Source organism: Aspergillus nidulans, chromosome VI (assembly GCF_000011425.1).
Source record: "Aspergillus nidulans FGSC A4 chromosome VI".
NCBI lineage: Eukaryota > Fungi > Ascomycota > Eurotiomycetes > Eurotiales > Aspergillaceae > Aspergillus > Aspergillus nidulans.
Window position 1 is genome coordinate 3,061,136 of NC_066262.1, and position 19,251 is coordinate 3,080,386.

General features: G+C 51.7%; 8 protein-coding genes across 8 annotated transcripts, besides 1 other annotated feature; 4 read left to right on the plus strand and 4 right to left on the minus strand.

Annotated features, from left to right (window-relative positions):
- Positions 1 to 19,251: part of a sequence feature (contig 1.47 3364..137873(-1)) that runs on past both edges of the window.
- Positions 171 to 1,376, plus strand: ANIA_02698 (uncharacterized protein; the record flags this gene model as incomplete). Its single annotated transcript, XM_655210.1, has 1 exon — positions 171 to 1,376. One exon carries the CDS (start codon positions 171 to 173, stop codon positions 1,374 to 1,376), a length of 1,206 nt encoding a protein of 401 aa, XP_660302.1.
- On the plus strand, positions 2,529 to 4,344 carry ANIA_02697 (uncharacterized protein; the record flags this gene model as incomplete). Its single annotated transcript, XM_655209.1, has 2 exons — positions 2,529 to 3,819; positions 3,881 to 4,344. The coding sequence occupies 2 exons, from the start codon at positions 2,529 to 2,531 to the stop codon at positions 4,342 to 4,344; spliced, it is 1,755 nt and encodes a 584-aa protein (XP_660301.1).
- ANIA_02696 (uncharacterized protein) lies at positions 6,381 to 8,067 on the plus strand (the record flags this gene model as incomplete). Its single annotated transcript, XM_655208.1, has 6 exons — positions 6,381 to 6,510; positions 6,544 to 6,620; positions 6,784 to 6,870; positions 7,076 to 7,441; positions 7,552 to 7,729; positions 7,796 to 8,067. The coding sequence occupies 6 exons, from the start codon at positions 6,381 to 6,383 to the stop codon at positions 8,065 to 8,067; spliced, it is 1,110 nt and encodes a 369-aa protein (XP_660300.1).
- ANIA_02695 (uncharacterized protein) lies at positions 8,710 to 9,741 on the minus strand (the record flags this gene model as incomplete). Its single annotated transcript, XM_655207.1, has 2 exons — positions 8,710 to 9,545; positions 9,624 to 9,741. The coding sequence occupies 2 exons, from the start codon at positions 9,739 to 9,741 to the stop codon at positions 8,710 to 8,712; spliced, it is 954 nt and encodes a 317-aa protein (XP_660299.1).
- ANIA_02694 (oxidoreductase, short chain dehydrogenase/reductase family) lies at positions 10,365 to 11,281 on the minus strand (the record flags this gene model as incomplete). Its single annotated transcript, XM_655206.1, has 4 exons — positions 10,365 to 10,454; positions 10,518 to 10,815; positions 10,889 to 11,184; positions 11,234 to 11,281. 4 exons carry the CDS (start codon positions 11,279 to 11,281, stop codon positions 10,365 to 10,367), a joined length of 732 nt encoding a protein of 243 aa, XP_660298.1.
- ANIA_02693 (uncharacterized protein) lies at positions 11,798 to 13,337 on the plus strand (the record flags this gene model as incomplete). The annotated part of the gene is made up of 3 exons (XM_655205.1): positions 11,798 to 11,841; positions 11,916 to 12,416; positions 12,482 to 13,337. The coding sequence occupies 3 exons, from the start codon at positions 11,798 to 11,800 to the stop codon at positions 13,335 to 13,337; spliced, it is 1,401 nt and encodes a 466-aa protein (XP_660297.1).
- On the minus strand, positions 14,449 to 16,457 carry ANIA_02692 (protein mcnA). The gene is made up of 2 exons (XM_655204.2): positions 15,509 to 16,457; positions 14,449 to 15,459 (listed from the first exon to the last, which is right to left on the minus strand). The coding sequence occupies exons 1-2, from the start codon at positions 16,251 to 16,253 to the stop codon at positions 14,687 to 14,689; spliced, it is 1,518 nt and encodes a 505-aa protein (XP_660296.1). The 5' UTR covers positions 16,254 to 16,457; the 3' UTR covers positions 14,449 to 14,686.
- Positions 17,091 to 19,005, minus strand: ANIA_10334 (homeobox domain-containing protein). Its single transcript, XM_050612669.1, has one exon. The coding sequence runs from the start codon at positions 18,926 to 18,928 to the stop codon at positions 17,147 to 17,149; it is 1,782 nt and encodes a 593-aa protein (XP_050468564.1). The 5' UTR covers positions 18,929 to 19,005; the 3' UTR covers positions 17,091 to 17,146.

Consider the following 19,251-nt stretch of genomic DNA (forward strand, 5'->3'; position numbering starts at 1 on the left):
ACCCTTTCCAACCCCTGTAAGCGAGATTCCAATGCCGACCGGGGCGTACAGATTCGTGATGTGCGGGGAAGATGAGCAAGCAATCCAGCCCAAGGCCCTTATCAACGATCACTCCTCCTCCCAACTATTTCATGAAAAAAGCGAGAATAAAACCACTTACCATAGGAAAGATGACAGCCACTGTCGAGCAGCTGGATCTCCTCTCCCTCAACCTCGAAGACACAAAGGAGACTTCGGTCCTCACCTTCGAACCTTTCAGCCTCCCCTCCACGAACCAGCGCATCCTCGGCCCTCCTCATCCCCCAAACACGCCGATTCCTCTCGCCCTCCAGCCATCGGGATCTATTAAACCGACTCTGAATTTGGCAATTGCGACGGTCAAGTCCCTTCAGCGCACAAAAATCCTCACGTCCCTTCTCGCACAGCACGGAACCCTCCTCTTCCGCGGCCTCCCCATCCACTCTGCTTCCGACTTCAGCGCCTTCGCCCATGCCTTCGGTTATAGCCCTCACGAGATAATCGGCATCGTCGTTGACCGACCACTTCTAGCCCCTAATGTAGCGCCCGCGAACGAAGCGCCCAAGGAGGTGCGCATCTATAACCACAACGAATCGCCGCAGGTCCCGCACGCACCAGAGTATGTCTTCTTCTACGCGAATCGAGCGCCCAAGAAGGGAGGGGAGACGCCGATCTCATCGAGTCTAGAGCTGTTCCATCGAGCGCGCGCTGAGATACCCGAGTTTATTGACCTGCTCGTGGAGAAGGGGGTCAAGAGTTCGGTTACGTACACGGTTGAGAGGCAGTACGTGGGCGGGTCGACGCTGAGACAGGCGTTCGGGAAGGAGTTCGTCGATGAAGACGACGAACAGGCAAAAAGAAGGAAGGTCGAGGCGCAGATTGCTCGGTATGGACGCGGGAAGTATACGACGTTTGAATGGAGCGACGGTGCAGACGGCCAGGGGCAAGTGCTAACCCTAACTCACCACCTCCCTGTGATCCGCACACAGCCTGGCACCAACCTCCCCACGCTCTTCACTGGGCTAGCAGCGTACTACAAGAATAGCCTTGAGGCGAAAAAGGGAAGCGGCGCTGGTCGGAAGAACGTCGCCGTTCAGACATTCGGCGACGGGACTCCGATCCCGGAGGAGTACCTGGCGACGTTGGCGCGGATCACGGATGAGATCCGCGTCCTGCATCGGTGGCAGGACGGGGACGTGCTGGTCTTTGATAATGTCATTGCGCAGCATGGCAGAGAGCCTTGGGAGGGCGAGCAGGGGGACCGCGTGGTGCTGGCGAGTCTGTTTGACGGGGAGACTGTGCCGGGGCCTTATGGATTCGGGGAGTGGGCCAGAGTCGTGCAGGCTCTGGATGGTTAATTGAGTCTTTTTTTTTTACTGACGTATCTTTCTTTTCTTCTCCCAAGTGTTCTCTCTCTCTTTTTCTTTTCCCTTCTCTTTGGACTGGGTAGCAGTTGTGCAATGACTGGGATTCTCTTCGACAACCTCGGGTGATTGCTCAGAAGACATGCACAGGACCAGCCGTCAAGCAATCTCTGACAGTCTTCTCGTATTCTGGCCGTGCTTGGTTTGGAGAGAAACAACCAGAGGGCCCAATTGGGACACTCAAGGAGACATCTGCTGTTCTACCTCATACACCAGCGGGCCAAACACGTCAGTTTGCTAAGAACCCAAACATGCTTCAACAGACCGTACCTTGTCTACCCCTCTAATCTAATCTAATCTAATGAGAATGATATGATACTCTAGATCCTTGGCAAGGAGAATGAATTAACTCGTCCGATGTTGCTTGGTGGCCTTCCCACAGTTCCCACAATTCCCACAAATTTCCCACAGCCACCCACAACCACATTCTCTATACGGGAAAAGCGTATGCTGATCGACATATATTGCATCTAAGCTTACTCTAAGCTTGTCAAACGGACGGCGTAAGCATCTTCGTGGCGGCGGAGACTGTGCTGGCTGCGTTTCTATGTCTACTTGGTAGACCTGGATAGGGTCTAGGGCTGAGAGACCGCAGTCCCTAGGTCACATCAGTTCTTCAGTGACGGCGTTAACCCACCACGGCCGTTATCAATTTTCAATCTCCGAAGAAAATCACAGTAAAAAAGATAAAATTTGGCAGATCCGGCTGGAGAAACTTCGGGCCTTCGAAATTCGGGCTGGGCTACTACGGTAGTCAATGATCCGCGTACCCACCCTCCCTTTCGCGCCAGCTCTGACGACAAATTTTCGACTGCTCAAGCAGCCCTGTTTTGGCCTTCCAGCTACCGTTACAAGCTCAGCCACAAGGCTCCCCAGTCCCAGAGGCCACGCAATTGCGTGACGAGTTCCGGAGCCGGCCCTAAACTGGACTGTATTAGGAGCCGGAGCCGTATCCACCTAGGCAGCATGCTATTGTTCCTGCCCTCCCACCATGGCTGGTAGTTTATATAGACTGCTGCAGATCATGGCAATCTGTACTGCAGCACTCACCTTGTCACTCGTTAAAGTAACAGTCCAGTCATTACCATGCGCCAACAGAGCAACGCTCTTTTGGCCCTGGCCTCGACAGCCTCGGCCGCCTCTCTCTCAGATGTCTGCACTGTCTCGCACGTTAAGAACATCCTGCCCAGTGACGGCACCCTCCTGGGCATCAATCTGATCCCGTCGGCTGTCACCGCAAGCGTTTACAATGCTAGCTCCAGCTCCAGCTCGTCCCCGTCCGGCGCCATGGGCGGTGCCATGGGAATGGGCGGCGGCGGTTCGACCTCGTACAGCTACTGCAATATCACAGTCAGCTATACTCACCCCGGCAAGGACGACACCGTCATCGTAAAGTACGCTTTCCCTAGTCCGACAGAGTTCAAGAACCGCTTCTACGTTGCCGGCGGCGGTGGCTACACCCTCAACTCGGATGCCACCGGTGGTCTTGAGTATGGCGCCGTCTCTGGCGCCACCGACGCCGGGTACGACGCCTTCAACAACGACTACGACTCGATCGTCCTCAAGGGCAATGGCAGCGTCGACTGGGATGCCACCCATATGTTCGGCTACCAGGCGCTCGGCGAGATGACCCTGCTTGGTAAGGAACTCACGCGCGGTTTCTACGGTATCGGCTCGGACGAGAAGGTCTACACCTACTACGAGGGCTGCTCGGACGGTGGCCGCGAGGGTATGTCCCAGGTCCAGCGCTGGGGCGAGGAGTATGACGGCGTTATCACCGGCGCCCCGGCCTTCCGCTACGCCCAGCAACAGGTCCACCATATCTTCTCCTCTGTCGTCGAGCACACCCTGGACTATGCCCCGCCCCCCTGCGAGCTGGCCAAGATCGTCAATGCGACTATCGCCGCCTGCGACCCGCTTGACGGCCGCACTGATGGCGTCGTCGCGCGTACCGACCTTTGCATGCTCAACTTCAACCTGACCTCCATCATCGGCACCCCCTACTACTGCGCCGCGCAGACGTCTACCTCGCTCGGTTTCGGCTTCAGCAAGCGCGGCCACCACGGCAGGAACCGGAAGCGCGACGACCACAGCTCAACCTCTTACCAGCCGGCGCAGAACGGTACCGTCTCGGCTAAGGGCGTCGCTGTTGCCCAAGCCATCTACGACGGCCTGCATACCACGCAGGGTGAACGCGCCTATCTCTCATGGCAGATCGCCTCGGAATTGTCTGACGCGACTTCCACCTACAACTCCACGAGCGGCAAATGGGAGCTCTCCATCACCTCCATGGGCGGCGAGTACGTCCGCAAGTTCGTCCAGCTGCTCGACCTGGATAACCTCTCCACCCTGGGACGGCGTTACCTACGACACCGTCGTAGGCTGGATGGATACCGCCATGATCCGCTACTACGACACGCTGCAGACCACGCACCCAGATCTCACCAGGTTCAAGGAAGCCGGCGGCAAGCTCCTCCACTACCACGGCGAATCCGACCCCTCCATCCCCGCTGCCTCCTCCGTGCACTACTGGCAGTCAGTCAAGAGCATCATGTACCCCGACGTCGAGGACGAGACCGCACTCTTAGATATGAGCGACTGGTACCAGTTCTACCTAGTCCCTGGCGCGGCGCACTGCGGCACAAACACTCTCCAGCCTGGGCCGTACCCGCAGAACAATATGGAGATCATGATCGACTGGGTGGAGAACGGGGTGAAGCCGTCTCGTCTCAATGCGACGGTCTCCTCTGGAGATTACGAGGGTGAGATCCAGATGCTTTGTCAGTGGCCGAAGCGTCCGCTCTGGAAGAACGGCAGCGACAGCTTTAGCTGTGTGGATGACAAGGAGTCGATAGAGAGCTGGACCTACGACTTCCCTGCCTTCAAGATCCCAGTCTACTAGACGGGTGCTGTCTGCTGGTAGCCACTGCTCCTTTCCAGGGCTTGTTTCAGTCTACTTCCCTGTGTACAGTATACCCAGTTTTTTTCTCTTCTTCGACTATTATTTATTCTAGGTAGTTAGCTGGCTGATACTGCCTCCTCATGCTGATTCCAGTCTATAATGTAGCTCAATCTTATCAGCTGTGGAAGTTCTAATTGCATTACATCGCCTCACCAGACAGTAATTGTAATGGCTAGCCCAGGAGGCGAAATATCTTTAAGAGCATACTCCATTAATGTTACTGTAAAGGACAAGCCCCCCGATCAGGGTCCTCGGGCGCGTGCTGCGTGATAATAACCACACCGACAGCGGCCCTGTACCCCTTACCGCTGTGTCCTCATCCGTCCCATAGCACGTCAAGTACCTGACTTATGCGTTCGCAGGTTTGGGTCTATGGGACTCCAGATGGGAGGCTGATTATCTACTCGCGTAAACCCGCCCTGACCGCTGCTAGGAGCCCTCAGCAAAAATAACGGAAACAGACAATAGGTTCCACCTTTGCTAGGTATAGCAAATAAGGCATAACATTCATATTATTGTCATTCAATTTGTCTTTAAGGGCCTTGTACTCGAATTATAATGGGCTATCTGCGCTGCGCCGCGTCTTGTTCCCTCTCGTCGAGTAGACCCTGCTTACTACATTGTAACTTCTCCTTTATGCGGATTTCAACCCTATTTTGTCGTTAGTTGGGGTGAATATCTGGGGAATGAGGGATTTGGTTTCCTATATAATGTCTATTCTTCTAAATCTCTTTTTGTTATACTTCCAGCTGCTTGTGTTATAGCTACAGCTATACCAAGGCAAAGCATTCAATCAGATCTAGCAGCAATAAAATCGAGGCTATACTTCCACATTGCTCCTCCTTCCAAAGAGATGCAGTTCCTTTTGATTGACTCTACTTTCTGACGCGACTTGTAGTCTTGTTCTAGGGTTATGATAGCTGTTATTATGAGTCTCTCGGTTCTTGTTCTTTGTACTGAAATGACTTACTACTCTAGCCCTAACTTAAATGGGTTTTGATAAAATGGACTATCATTTCTTCTTCCCATCACTAATGATAGCTAAGATAAAATTCCCATAATGATGTTTTTCCAATTCACTAAAGATCTCAGATAAATCTGACGTCAAGGGCATCAACGCTAATACTAGTTTGCCGGAGTAAAGGTACTCCTCAGCTCGACGTCAAACAGGTCATCATATTTGCATCCTCCACCTCTTTAACAAAGCAGACTCTTTGACGGAACAGCATGTCTCCTGTCTCAATGCCTTGTTTTCCACAATCTTGCGTCATTTCAAACCCGGCCTGACTCTGGCAGCGCAACATCCGGCCGCCGTTTTCTGTCTTGAAATCAGATATTGAGACATTTTGAGACATAATAGATCCGCTGGAGATCTGGGCTCACATTTCCTTCAAGCCGACGCGTACCGACTTTCCGCAGGAAAGAGGAGTTGTAGAAACATCCCCTGTGCAGTACCTACGGTCGAACTCGAATTATGGGGCATAGGCATTGTCGATCTCTACCGGTTGAGCTCTAATGGCCGGTGTCTCGTACCTCTCACTCGTTCCTATTGCGAGCCCTTCCCAGCCCCGTAAGGTAGGCTTGCTTGCCGGTCTCATACAGACCCCGGGTTCGGATTCGGATTCGGGTCCGGGTTCGAGTTTCTGGAACATTATGAGAAGCTTCAAGATTTGCATTGCCCAACGAGTCGGCTCCTAGTGATGACACTGGAGTTCGAGCAGGCATCAATGTTCTATACGAGCTGTCCATATGCGGCGGAGCACATACGCAGATCTGGATGAGCACATGGCTGAGCTCAATCGGTCACTAACACTAAACCTTACCCAAGCCACCGCAGGCAACTGATCTCGTTTCAAGGTGGTCTCAAACGGGCCCCAAATATATAAAAAGGGTGCTGAGTACCGCGGCTTGGAACTCTTTCCGTCTAAGATACCTATCAATCACCTCTACTTCGGTTACAATTCTTCTCTCCTGCAATGAACTCGATCCTACCGTGGTCATTAGTGCTCCTGGCACTGGGATTCGCTGAATGTGTTCTCAGCAACCCGCGTCAAAATGCCTCCATAGCAGCTATCGGGACTGTCAATCTGCAGACAGGTGTGGATTGTGAGTGCAGCCAGCTGGCTTCGTCCTATCCAGACCAAATCCTCTTCCCGAACTTGGCGGATTACACCACCCAGACAATCCAGATGTCCGGGCAGGCCTTAGCCCGGCATGTATCTTTCTTCCCAGCTCAGCTGACCAGGTACCTGATGCGATTGGTCTATTCTTCAAATGCGGTGCCCAGTTTGCTGTGCGCGGCGGCGGACATATGAATGCAAGTACCTCGTTTGCTTAGACTTTGTTGCAAGTTACGCTGGCTGACGAAACGTACAATAGTATCCCGGCTCAAACAATATTGATGGAGGTGTCCTATTGGCCCTCAACAGCATGAAGGACTACAAAGTTGACAATGAAGCCATCACCGTCAGCCCTGAATGACCTGGTACGACGTGTTCTCTGCCCTGGAACCATACGGCCGCGTTGCCATAGGTGGCCGGCTTAAGACCATCGGGGTCCCAGGCCTGACGCTTATCGGCGGCATCTCCTACTTCAGCAATAAGTATCGGGTTTGCCATGGACAATGTGGTCAAATACGAGGTTGTTCTGGGCAACGGTACAAAGATCACAGCTGTGCCACGTCGCAACCCGACCTCTTCTGAACCCTCAAGGGCGGCGCCAACAACTTCGTCGTAGTGACAAGATTCCGACTACAGACATACTCGATGCCCATATCAGCACAACAATCCAGCAGTTCAACGAGACGGGCATATACGATTTCGTCCGGGCCTCGTGCAACCTGGTTCTCGCCGACGATGACGCTTCGACAGCGGCTGGGGTTATCTTGACCATCACCTACAACGTAACCACTTCCAGGGCCTCAGCAGTCATTCTCGGTGTGCAGGAGGGCATAATCAGTCCTCCGCCGCGATTCGCAAACTTTATTGCCATTCCTGGAACCTCCAAGGCTCACAACGTCACCACCTCCAAACAATGGGTTCGAATCTTGACTCTCCTAAGCAAATGTTCCGGTACGTTCCACTGCTTCTGCTTCTCCTCCTCTCTACCTACCGGAGGGAGAATTGTGCCACATACTTACCCTACCAGTATCGTGTTCGGCCATCACTCCATGTTCGAGACCTGGAAAGCAGCGGTGGCGCAGATCGCCGACATCCAGGGCCTGTACCCAACCTTCGTGTCAACCTGTCCCCCGCCAGCGCCGCTTCTGTGGCAAAGACCAACCAGATCGGTAATACCTGGGGTGTTTTTGAGGAGCCGCTCATCTGTAAGTGCCGTTCGTTTCCTTATGTCAATACCCTTTCACCCTGAGCATTGATTAACATTTCCATAGGGTGGCAAGTCACCACTGGATGGGATAGAGCCGAGGACAGCCTTCGCGTCGAGGCTTGGGTCCGTCACCTGGTAGAGCATCTGCATGCAAACAACAAGCGCAACAATCTGGCAAGAGAGTTTATCTACATGGGTGACGCAGGCGAATGGCAGGATCCCTTTGTCGGGTTTCCGGCTGAGAACGTGCAGCGCATGAGGGACATTCGGCAGATTTATGACCCATCGGGCACGTTTTCACGGCTGAATTGGGGCGGCTTTAAGCTTGGTTACTGAGGGCGAACTAGATCTCCACGTTGGGGCCTGCATGTCCATACGGGGAAATTCTATATGGGAGGGGCAGTGGACTGGATTTGTCTTGAGGTTTTTGCATTAGACACTATGTAGCATCGGCTCCTCAGCTGGTTTCTCAGATAGAAAGAGTGCGTCGAATCTTTTGACGTTCTCGTATCACTCTTTCGACATACAACCTACTATGATTTATACTAGTACCTGGTTACCCTATCCACCACAGTAATAGGGCAGAGGGCATTGAATGTCCTCTGCTTCTCGGAAATTCCAAAATATATACGACGATCAGACATGTCGATATACTCGAGATTTGCTCGCATAATGCAGCTAGCTTTTGCCCTGAATATGTGATTACCACTCCCAGAATGGGGTTTCTGAATTGCTACAGGTCATATCACACTATTTTGCGAAAGATCTTCAAGCGTTTGATCAAAAACTACTAGAGTCCCATTAGGATCCAAGTACAGACCTTGTCAAGGTTAATGACCCTAAACCAGCTGCCTAATCCGAAGAGACATAGTGATACTCTTATTTGAATCCTTTTGGAATGGCAACAAAGATAGGCTAAAAAGGTAGGTTTTATGCATGAAAATGCATATTATTTCGCATTTAAGCCCTACTTTGTAGTTATAATTTCTCTTCAAACGGCACAAACCCAATCTGCTCCATCGGCCACTGCAGCCAAGCCTTGTATATCGGTCCAGGTAACAGATGGTAGATCTGCGATAGGATATGCGTCCCCCAGTTCTTCATCCACCACATCCATTCCAGCTGATGCAACAACACGCAGAAATACCCCACTATAACCAGCGCATGAGGCTGGTGCCCCTTCAGCAGGAGCAGAAAGTCATGCGGAACCCGCAGCCAGCTTGCGATCTCGTGGTCTTCCCAGAGGAGGAAGTTGCCTAGTTTCAGTGGCTTAGCACAGCATATGAAGGAAGATAATGCTGAAAAGAGGAATAGCGGCGGCGCATTTTCATGGTTGATATTCGGTATAGCAGGCGTGGCAAGCCGGAGTGCTGCACCGTGGTGCTCGCTTGCCTGTGCGATGTACAGCTCTCTCCTCGTGAACGGGGAACAGCGAGATGTAGAGCAGAGATAGCCGGGATCGCACGCAGGGTGTAGGACGCCGTGAATCCTATCCGGGGCACCTCGACGCGCCACAGGGTTTGCAGTGCTGGATGGAGAGAGAATGTGTAAGCGGTTGAGGTCGTGTAATGATGGAGCAGCTCCAGGTCCGCGATAGCAAGCTCGAATCCTGCAGACGGTGGCGCATGTGGAGCTTCTACTGGAATCCAGCGCGGCGACCTCTGTCGGCTTGTCCTGGAGCTTGAGCAGGAAGTTGTATTCCGATCTGAGGAGATGGATCTTCTGGATGAGGCTAATGCTTCTTCTATCCCGATGCGATTTGGAGGAGCAAAAGAACAATCTACCCCATATCTTCTGCACTTGTCGCACACTGGCTTTTTCTCATCACACTATCTTTCGATTAGTCTTTGTTCAGAACTCAACTACGAGAAGATTCTCCCATCCCGACATACCTTCACTTTCCTGCGCTTGCATTGCTGACACCCTTTGCGTGACTTTTGATGAAAGCGCCGTCCTCGAAGTGCTAGGCTGGCAGACATGCTCTCCGTTGCAATTCAAAACTAGCGCCATGATGACGCGGCCAAAAAAAAGGCCAATATCCAATCTCCAGACAACTCTAGTCCTTGTGCAGCGTTCCGCTGCGAAGGGCTTATAATGAGTGCCAGTTAGAGTTTGGCAGAGCCTGCATATTTGCATCGAGACCCTGGAAGGTCCTTTTTGAAGGTCTTTTAAGCTTTCTCAATCATGGCTTAGCTGGGTAAGTGGATCTGTTTAGTGTTCTTACGGCTGCCTATCGGTAGGGTTGTAGTTTAGGTTGAATCTTAGTGCAAATCGGCAGCACAACACAGAAAAGATGCCAGGCATCCATATCTCCTGCACAGCCGTGAATATTATTAGTTATTGTAGGAGCCTGGCTGCTGCTCACTCTAGTCCATACCCTAAGTGGCCAGGGCAGCACGATACTACCAGAAACATTATAAAAATTTCCATAAGACGAGGCTGAATTGGTTGCAGGATTAAGCCGTTTCAGAATCATATCCCAATGTCAATTTATTGCCAGTTCAATTTTGGGCTCAATAATCCTGCAGCTTAAGACATTATATGAGACCAGGCCAGGAAACGAGTAGGAAAGCAGTGGTAAGCGACCAGGTCCTCTTCAATCCCTAGAATTCCTCTTCAAGAAACTGAAGTGTCTACCACTTCTCAACGTAAGGCCTCAAATCCAGCTCAAAACCGAACGTTGTGCGCGGTTGCGTGTGCAAATGCCAGTACGCGTCCGCAATCTGCCCGTCAGATGTCCATTAGTAACCCGCCTCTATGCACGATCTGCATCGGTGTTTACTTACAGCCCCAGGATCGAGTTTTCCATCTTCATGTTCATTTGCCCAGCCCTTTGTGCGGGGAATATCAATCACCCCGTCGATGATGACATGTGAAACGTGCACTCCCTTGGGCCCGAATTCCCGGGCCAAAGACTGCGCCAGCGCACGCAGGGCAAATTTACCTGTTGCAAAGGCCGAGAAGTTTGCCGATCCTTTTACGGAAGCGGTTGCGCCGGTAAAGATTAAAGTTGGCGGGTGCTGGAGACCTGTAGCCTTCTGGAGGAGGGGAAGGGTCGCTTTCGCGAAGTTGAATGCGCCAATTCTGTGCTTGTCATCAGTAAAGCTCTCAATCCTTCAGACAAGACGAATAATATATTGGATAAGGGAAGGCGCACCCTTGACTTTTGAACCCACCCGCAAACTCCTCCTCCGTCAACTCCAAGAACGGCTTCCGAACAAATCCCCCGCCAGAGTTGAACACTGCTGCTGCCAGAGGCGTGTCCTTATACTGCTGTGAGATCTTCTCGAATGCGCTCTGCACGCTGGCACTGTCCGATACGTCGGCGCTGATGCCCAGTGCTTGGCCTCCGGAGGAGTTGATCTCGTCCACGACCCCGTGGTAGTTGGATGGGTTGCGGGCCAGCACAACGACAGAGTATGCTTGGGCAAACTTGCGGGCAATGCTTGCGCCCTGTGAGGCTGTTAGTTTGGAAAGAGATTTATGGAAGGTATGGACTTACTGTCCCTGGGCCAACGCCAGCGATGACGGCAAAAGGTCTTGTGGCCATTGTGATTACCTAGGAGGTTTTATTATAATACTAAATATGGGATGAGGGTATGAAGAGCAAGAATGACTGTGGGAAGCTGCCAGGAGCTGCGGGGTCGTCTGCTTTATAATGGCTTCATCCACCGGCCGGAGCAATGTGAGTAATCACATAATGGCCGATTGAAACATAAGTCGCACGATGTCGCGATCCATTTCGTCTCTCTTTGATTTGTAATCATCGGTCTCAACTCTAAGACCGAATTGCTCAGCCCACGATGGTTGGAGATTGGAAGAATCTGGGCAGCTATGACAACATCTTGCAGCCTGAGGCAGAAGGCAGATATCACAGAGCGCTGTAAGGCATCAAGGCAAACACAGTTGCTATCGATAAGAGTCGCTTTTTTCGTTCTCCAGCTTTGTCCAGGTTGGAGTTAAACAACATCTCAGCTTCTTGCTCGTTTGCTTTATTACTGGGATACTCAAACTAAATTTTAATCATCTGCATATATACGTCTTATATTCTTAACTAATACATAAGATGTCTGAGGAAGACTCCCTCCTTACGAATCTCTGCGCGATCTGGTCCGTCCCTTCCAACATGGCAAATCAACCTACACACTCAGGCTCAATAAACTAACATCTTCTCTGCAAAACAGTCATATTCAACCCCCCAAATACCGCTGTCCCCGATGCTCAACTCGAACCTGCTCGCTTCCTTGCACGCGCCGCCACAAGCTCTGGTCGCAGTGCTCCGGAGTACGCGACCCAGCCGCGTACCTACGACGCAACGAGCTCGCCACGGAATCCGCCTTTGATCGAGACTTTAATTTCATTACGAGTATCGAGCGACGGCTAGAGCGAGCAAGCCGCGATGCGGAGAACAGGGGCGTAGTGGTTGATGGGAGACAGGGAGTTAGGGAGCCGGGAATTGTGGGGTTGGATGAGGATGAGCTGGGGCAAGCTGATGCTATGGATGGGAGGAAGAGAAAGCGCGCGGGCCCTGGAGCCGGGAATGGTATTGGTCATGGTTTTGAGAGGGGGTTGGCGAAGGGCGAAGCGGGATTTCTGAAGCGAGCGGCTGAGGCAGGGGTGAGGGTTATCAAGGCTCCGAAGGGGATGAGTCGGGCGAAGATGAATGGCTCAAGGTGGCATACAAAGTGAGTGTTCACATTATTCACGTATCTTCCTACGTCGGACTTTGTTAACTGTTATTGCGGTATAGGCAGAAATGTCTGCAATGGACAATCGAGTGGGTGACGGACAACGGGACGAAAAGGATGAATTGCGCAGAGACCGCGACTGTTGCAGAGGCATATGATCGCGCATTCCCGCTGACGAGGGAGGAGAGACAGGTCCGCACTGAGGAGTCTACATTTAAATCAGAGCCCAAGCTCGCGTCCGCGCAGGAACCGGCGAAGGAATCTACGCAGGAGACCAAGAACGTCGAGCCCGACAAAAATGCAGAGCCCTCACAATCGCAATCGCAAACACACCAGCCGCCTAAATCAGACATGTCGTTTTCTGAATCTATGCCGGAGACCGCTCAGCCACACGTCCTTTCTTCAAACAACCACCCTACACCGGCTCAAGACGACACAACACAACCGACATCAGAATTACCATCGCCATCAACAGAGCCCCCCTTACCTTACAGATCGGTTTTCTTCTACATCCACCGCCCCCGCACCACAACAAAACGTCCGGTTCTCGCTCCTCTATCCCCTGGAATGACCCTCACCTCCGCTCTACAAGACCGTGTCGTACTGGAGTTCCCTACCATTTACGTTCTGCAGAATCCGCTCATGCCTGTCCCTGATACCTCCTGCGTCACTGAGTCAGGGCCTGGACCTCTTGGAAAGTCCAACCTGAAACAACGGTTCATTCTAGAGGCGGAATATCTACGAGCTCATCCTGACGAAGCGGCAGCTGGAACTGCATCCGCAGTGACTGCCGCAAATGACGGAGAACAGTTGGAAGATACAGAGGCGCTCTTTGGCGTGGGTGCAGTGAATATCCCGAACGTCGACGAAGGAAAAATACTGGAGGTTTTGGAGAAGGATTTATTGGGTTCCAGCTAGCGGTGTGATCCCGTCATGATTCGTGACGTTTGATCTGGACACGAATACCTGTAGATAATCTTGCTGTGATATACTTCGACATGTACGATATGTGCATGATGGGATGGATTGGGGCACGCGTTACCTAAGTTGAGTGGGTCTAAAATGTTATTAAACAGATCCAGTGTACGAAGTATGGAATCCGGACGAACTGTAAGACTAAGTAGCGCGATTGGTCGAGCAAGAACGCTGGTTACTACCATGGCTGGCCAAACTCATACACGAGAATCTAAAACCCGCGAAGGTCTTATACGAACTCCGGTCTAGTCAAGTGCGAGGAGGCGAGCGAATGCTTCGTCACGACGCGACACGACACGGTCCGGAGTGCAGTAGACAAACTCAATCGCCTGATCGAATCGACTGGGATACTAGGTATGGTTAACAACAGCCATTCAATAGCTAATGGATGAGTAGTCAAGTAATTCAGTACGCCAATGTACGCCACGCACGCAAAATTCAAAAACAAATCTCATATCCCAAACCAAACGATATCATAAAACTCCTAATGATGCAGCCCAAAGGGTATCTAAACAAGATCAAGTGCAACAAAGACGCCTTATTAATGCTTGTTCATAAGGCAGGTCTAAAACCGTCCAGCAACACTTAACGCGATTGACTGCGATGTGCGACTGAGAGAAATAGGAGCGAGTCACCGTCATCGAAATTCAACAAAGGGTCTAGCCAGCTGCAGCCTTCATCAGAGATGGTCAAAAGCAAGCGTGGCCTTCAGAAATCAAAGTGTCAAGGCGATGTGGTCCTAGACGAAACCGCAAAGTCGACTCTCACATGAGACAAAAACAACGCACAGCATGGATACATGATTAGCACACTAGCTGTTTAGCACATGATCCTCGAAACATCACGATGCAGTCCTTAACGGATCCACAAGGTAACACTCATAGAGGCGGGCACCGATGTATGTTGATCACGGAGATGACCATAGTGAACCATTCTGTTCGTCTTCGATTTCCAGCAATCCAGAAGGGCACAGAGCCCTGGCAGCTGAGGGTACCAAAGCAGGTGGAATCTTCACGCTTTTCGGTTCCTCATCATTGTACGCACTTTAGCAAGCTAGACAATGACCAGGGCTGGAGACGATTCTCCATCTCCGCCAGAAAGGTCGATCCTGGTAACCACGGCCTGACTTAAGGCTCAAATGCGATATATTCGACCTCATGCATCCTTCACATCAACGAACAAAGGTTCTTCCATGATCGTCGGACAGAATGGCCAGGCCTGCTAGATATACCCACGTAGTCCTAGGAGCGGTTGTGGTATAAAATCTTACAGCAGCAGAATAGCTGTATAGCTCAAGTCGACACGCTGGTAGTCTCAGAAGCAGTATCAGGAATGGTAGGTTCAATCCCCACTTCTGCCTTTTGCACGTCCTTTCTCAAGGAAAGGGAGATAATCTCAGTGGGAACTGTGTCCGGAACAGTGGGTTCCACATCCTTGACAGCAGGAGCCTTGTCATTGCGAGAACTAGAGCGAGAACCTGTGGGGCTCATCTCCATGCGCTCAGATCTGCTAGGTACGATCTTCAGTCGACCACGTTCTAATGCGCGGAGAATAGTCCCGACTTCTTCTGAAACAATGCCCCGGAGTTTGCTCATCGTATCATCCGAAATCTCGGTCGCGTTAGCGTTCCAACCGAGTTTGGCAGATTCTTCAGATGTCAGGGATTTGGATTCCAGCGATGGACCTCCAGTGATGAGTTTGTGAAGGGCGGTAGGAGAGAGGTTCGTCGGACGGCGAGCCATCTTGACAGGCTTCTGCTTGGAACTTGACGAGACGGAGGCCACCTCTTCCTGATGTCGCTTCGGTGGGCGCTGAATGGGAGATAAAGGGTGGTCTCCCACCTCGTTGCGGATTTTATAGTACACGAGACCCAGGGTTGCGGCGAGAGCTTGATGGGCAGCTTCCGGGAACATGCGAACCGCTTCAGCGCGGGTGAGGTTTGAAGGGCAGTCGCTGGAATCGCTAGAGTCGCTATCACTGAACATCCCATCTGTCTGATGCATGCGGCCCCAATATTCATATCCACCCAGCTGGTAAAATTCGGCGAGTTGTGCCAAACGGTTGTCTAGAGTGTGTTAGAAGGGTTTGGGGGGGTATTCACTTATGTGACTTACGCCGACTGCGTTTTTTCAAACACCAGAACCTCCACACAGTCCTGGGAAAATAATCCGGCCAACGCAAGGACCCATCTTCCTCAACAATAGGAACAGGTGTGATAGGTGCGTGGGTAGTATGAGCCAGCGAGTTAAACCGGACACGTTCGGAGTGCTTCATGCGCGCTTCGATAAGGGAAAAGCGTTCGAGGAAGGAGTTCAAATGCCGCGACGTCTCATGCTGCAATGTGATAAGTTCTGTGCGAAGCTGGCTGATGGCAGACTGCAATTTACTAATCTCCACACGACACCCACAGACGTCAGTCTGCATATGTTCTAAATCAACCTGGATCTGGTCGACATTCTTCGACAGTCGATCCACATCGCTGCGAAGGAAGACGGTTTCATTCCCAGCTTGTCCGAGGCTTGACTTTAGCTGTAATATTCCTGACTTCAACTGGCCAACGTCCGCTCTCAATGCAACAACATTCAGGTCGATTCTGTTGCTGATGGATCGGTGGGCTTCGAATTCTCGACGGATATGCTCATCTTCCCGATTGCGTCGGTCGACGTATCCATCCTTAGTCAGAGCGGTAGATCTTAGCTCGAGGAGACGGGATTCAATGGCGGAGAGCCGCTCGTGGATGTGAGAAAGGGATGATTCGGAGATAGGAGTTGTAGCTTCATGGCGGAATGAGATCATAGGCGAGAGTGGCATAGAGACACTGGAGGTGCGAGAGAGACTGCGTTCGAGAGTGGCGGTCATGCTGTAGACGGGGATGGTGATGGGGACGGTGATGGGGTTGGTAGATGAGGGTGGTGTGACGAAACCAGTAGTGTGGATCGATACGGCGATATATGGAGACACGAACGAGAGATAGTCATCAAGTCTCTAACAACAGCTTCCGAGGTCCATTTTGACGATGTTATAGATGGTTTTTTGATGATATTATGGATAGTGATGGATGTGGTGATGGCAGAAGCGGTGGTGGTGAGCAGACGGGGAGTCAGCGGGTAGAACGGGATGAAAGAGATGGGGCGGGTTGGGTTGTGTGAGTCTGGCTGTTTGAGCGAAGAAAGGAGGCTAGGGCCGTGCGCCCCTCCTTTCACTAGCGCGGCGCCACTTGGCATTGGCACAACATAAACGATCGGACACAGTCGACTCATTTTCACTTATTCACCATGATTAATCATAATGATTCAGCTCTCTAGGACTCTGATATCCTAGCTGACATACTATTAATTCTTGATGCTCAAACTGCTTTAGCTTGACAACAATTGTTGAAGCTACCATCTATGTACTCATATCATGTAATGTCATGTTACACAATACAAGCCGATGACAATACAGGCCAAGAGACCATAAAGGGACTAGCGCTGAATGAGAAATCTAAAGCCTGCTTAGCGCAAAATCCGCATCCAGCTGACTTTACGACCACCAATCACCGGCCAAGCCAACCTTATCGCCACCAAAGACGCAGGGCTACACAAGGCTACAAAACGGTCCAATTGGTCAACATAAATAACCGATAGTCTGCCTGAACGTCATCCAACATAAGACGGGCTCGTAACCATGCAGGTTTTGTTCCGTTATCTTTGTATTACACAGGTCGACATTCAAGGCTTGACATGAAATTTGTACAACCCTAGTAAGGTGAATCAGGTCGATGCCATACTCAACAGGCTACGCTCCATCGGCAAAACAGCGTTTCTAAGGTTCGCAAGAACCGAGAATTCAAATCCCCAGTCGCCCGCCCACTGCGACATCCGACAGCCATCTTTGAAATGGATCGCTAGATGGTCAGCGCGCGCCGACCAGCTAGGTAAAGATGCTGCACAGAAACCACAGCGGCTCTGAATATCGGTTTGCGCCGATCGCCAGGCTTCAAGGTTTGGCACCGGATATCGTGTACATCCATGAAATTTACGCAGATGCTGCCAGAGATAGTCTTTGCGGCTGAAGGAGCGTTCTGGTAGAGGCTTGCTGGCACATTCCCGGAAGTCGTGGCTCTCCCAGTGCTCCGGACTTGAGGACTGATGGTCGCAGAATCGGCATTTCCCGAAAGGTATATTGGTATCTTCCAGTTCGCTGAGGTTTGGAGTGCAAATCCAGACATCTAACGGGAGATGGACGCTCTTTTCGTGTCTCGACCAGTCGTGCTTCTTCTTGAACGACTGCATGCAAAACGTACATTGGTAATGGCCGTCTTCTGTAACGCGTTTTCGTCCGCCTCGTCGTCCAGATGATGGACGGCGATACGGTCGTGGCCGCAGTGGCCCATCTCCTGACTTGTAACTCCAAGCCGATGAACTGCTATCGGATGCGTCTGATGCCAGTACACCAAAACTTGATACTGACGAGGCGAGTGATGACCCTTCCAACCCAGACGAGAAATCAGTTAAAGGCGATTCGAACCGGCTTCGACAACCTGACACGTCCGAACCAGAGGATGTAGCAATCGCTTCTCGAATCATAGCCTCCGACACTGGCTCCTCATCAGGCGGCGACGCCTGCCAGCGCTCCATCGGGGTCATAGAGGCCAGTTCACTCGTTGGCATCGGCGACCCAGCGCGGAACACCCGGGTAGACGTTCTAGCCTGTTTCTGCTGCTTATGCCGCCGCCGGGCATTCGCAAACCAAGTAGAGATCCTCTGCCTCGAAAACCCAGTCTCCGCTGCAAGTCGAGCCTTCTCCTCTTCCGACGGATACGGGCAGTGCTCATTCTGATAAAACCAATCCCGTAACACCCTCGCTCCTTTCCTGACAAACTGCTTCGACTCTTTGGAGTCCAGTTTGCGCTCCCCGCATTCATTCTCATTCCCTTCTTCAATAACGCCGTGAAGATGCCCCAGGACTGGAGACAGCGTCTCAAACCCCGACGGCTGGCGCTTCTCTCCGCGCCCAAAGCTGCATGGACGGAACAAGCCCACACAGCTGGAACATGACGGTACTGGGTTGGGGTTATGGGATGTGCGCCGCAGAACTAAACACTGCAGCCGATGTCTACGGCAGTGGTCGCAGGGTGTTGGGGGACGATACGCGCCATCCAACCACTCGGCAACATTGTTGAAGCCCGACGGCACAATTGGAGTACTTGTAGTACCTGGCCCAACCTGGAGACAGCCCCATCCTTCGGGTTCAGGGTTACTGGCGATAGCCGACGCCGAATCACCGCCAGAGAGCGAAGCTCGTTGCGGCTCGAATTGCGTAGCAGTAAAGTCCAGCGTCCCCGTCGACCGAGATGCCTGTTCATATGGCAAGAATTCGGGATTGCAGCTGGGATCTTGTATGCCGTATAACTCCCAGTCAAAGAAAATGTCCTCCTCAGTCGGCCACCCACCACCGGCTGGGGCTGCCGGGGCAGTTACCCCACGTTCATCTTCAGCTTGGAGATGCTGCAGGGACATGAAGCTGCCGTAAGGCGCCACTCGATTTTCCATAGCCAAAAAGCTAAGTGAGATCTACGGAAGAAAAGAGATTCGCGCTGTGGAGATTGTCTGATAAAGAAACATTCGAGGTCTGTTCTCTTGGTTTTGTGATTTGGTGAAGTTTGCTTTGGCTCTTGCCAGCGCCGTTGGACGATGACTCATCATGTCTGCCGGAATTTCAAGGCTCGGACATATGAACCAATCATAAACCACGGTTCTTCGTCGGGCTGCCCTATCGTCCATATACCACCAGATAATCCCCATCCACTCTTGAATCGGCTAATTATCAAAAAAAAAAAAAAAATAAAAATAAAAATAAAAATAAAAATAAGAAT

What these genes read in the sequence shown, in the direction of transcription:
- ANIA_10334 (XM_050612669.1), bottom strand. Translation starts at nt 18,928, where the DNA reads ATGGAAAATCGAGTGGCGCCTTACGGCAGCTTCATGTCCCTGCAGCAT.
- ANIA_02692 (XM_655204.2), bottom strand. Translation starts at nt 16,253, where the DNA reads ATGACCGCCACTCTCGAACGCAGTCTCTCTCGCACCTCCAGTGTCTCT. An exon ending in TTTGAAAAAACGCAGTCGGC is followed by an intron (nt 15,460 to 15,508) that starts GTAAGTCACATA and finishes AACACACTCTAG; the next exon opens with ACAACCGTTTGGCACAACTC.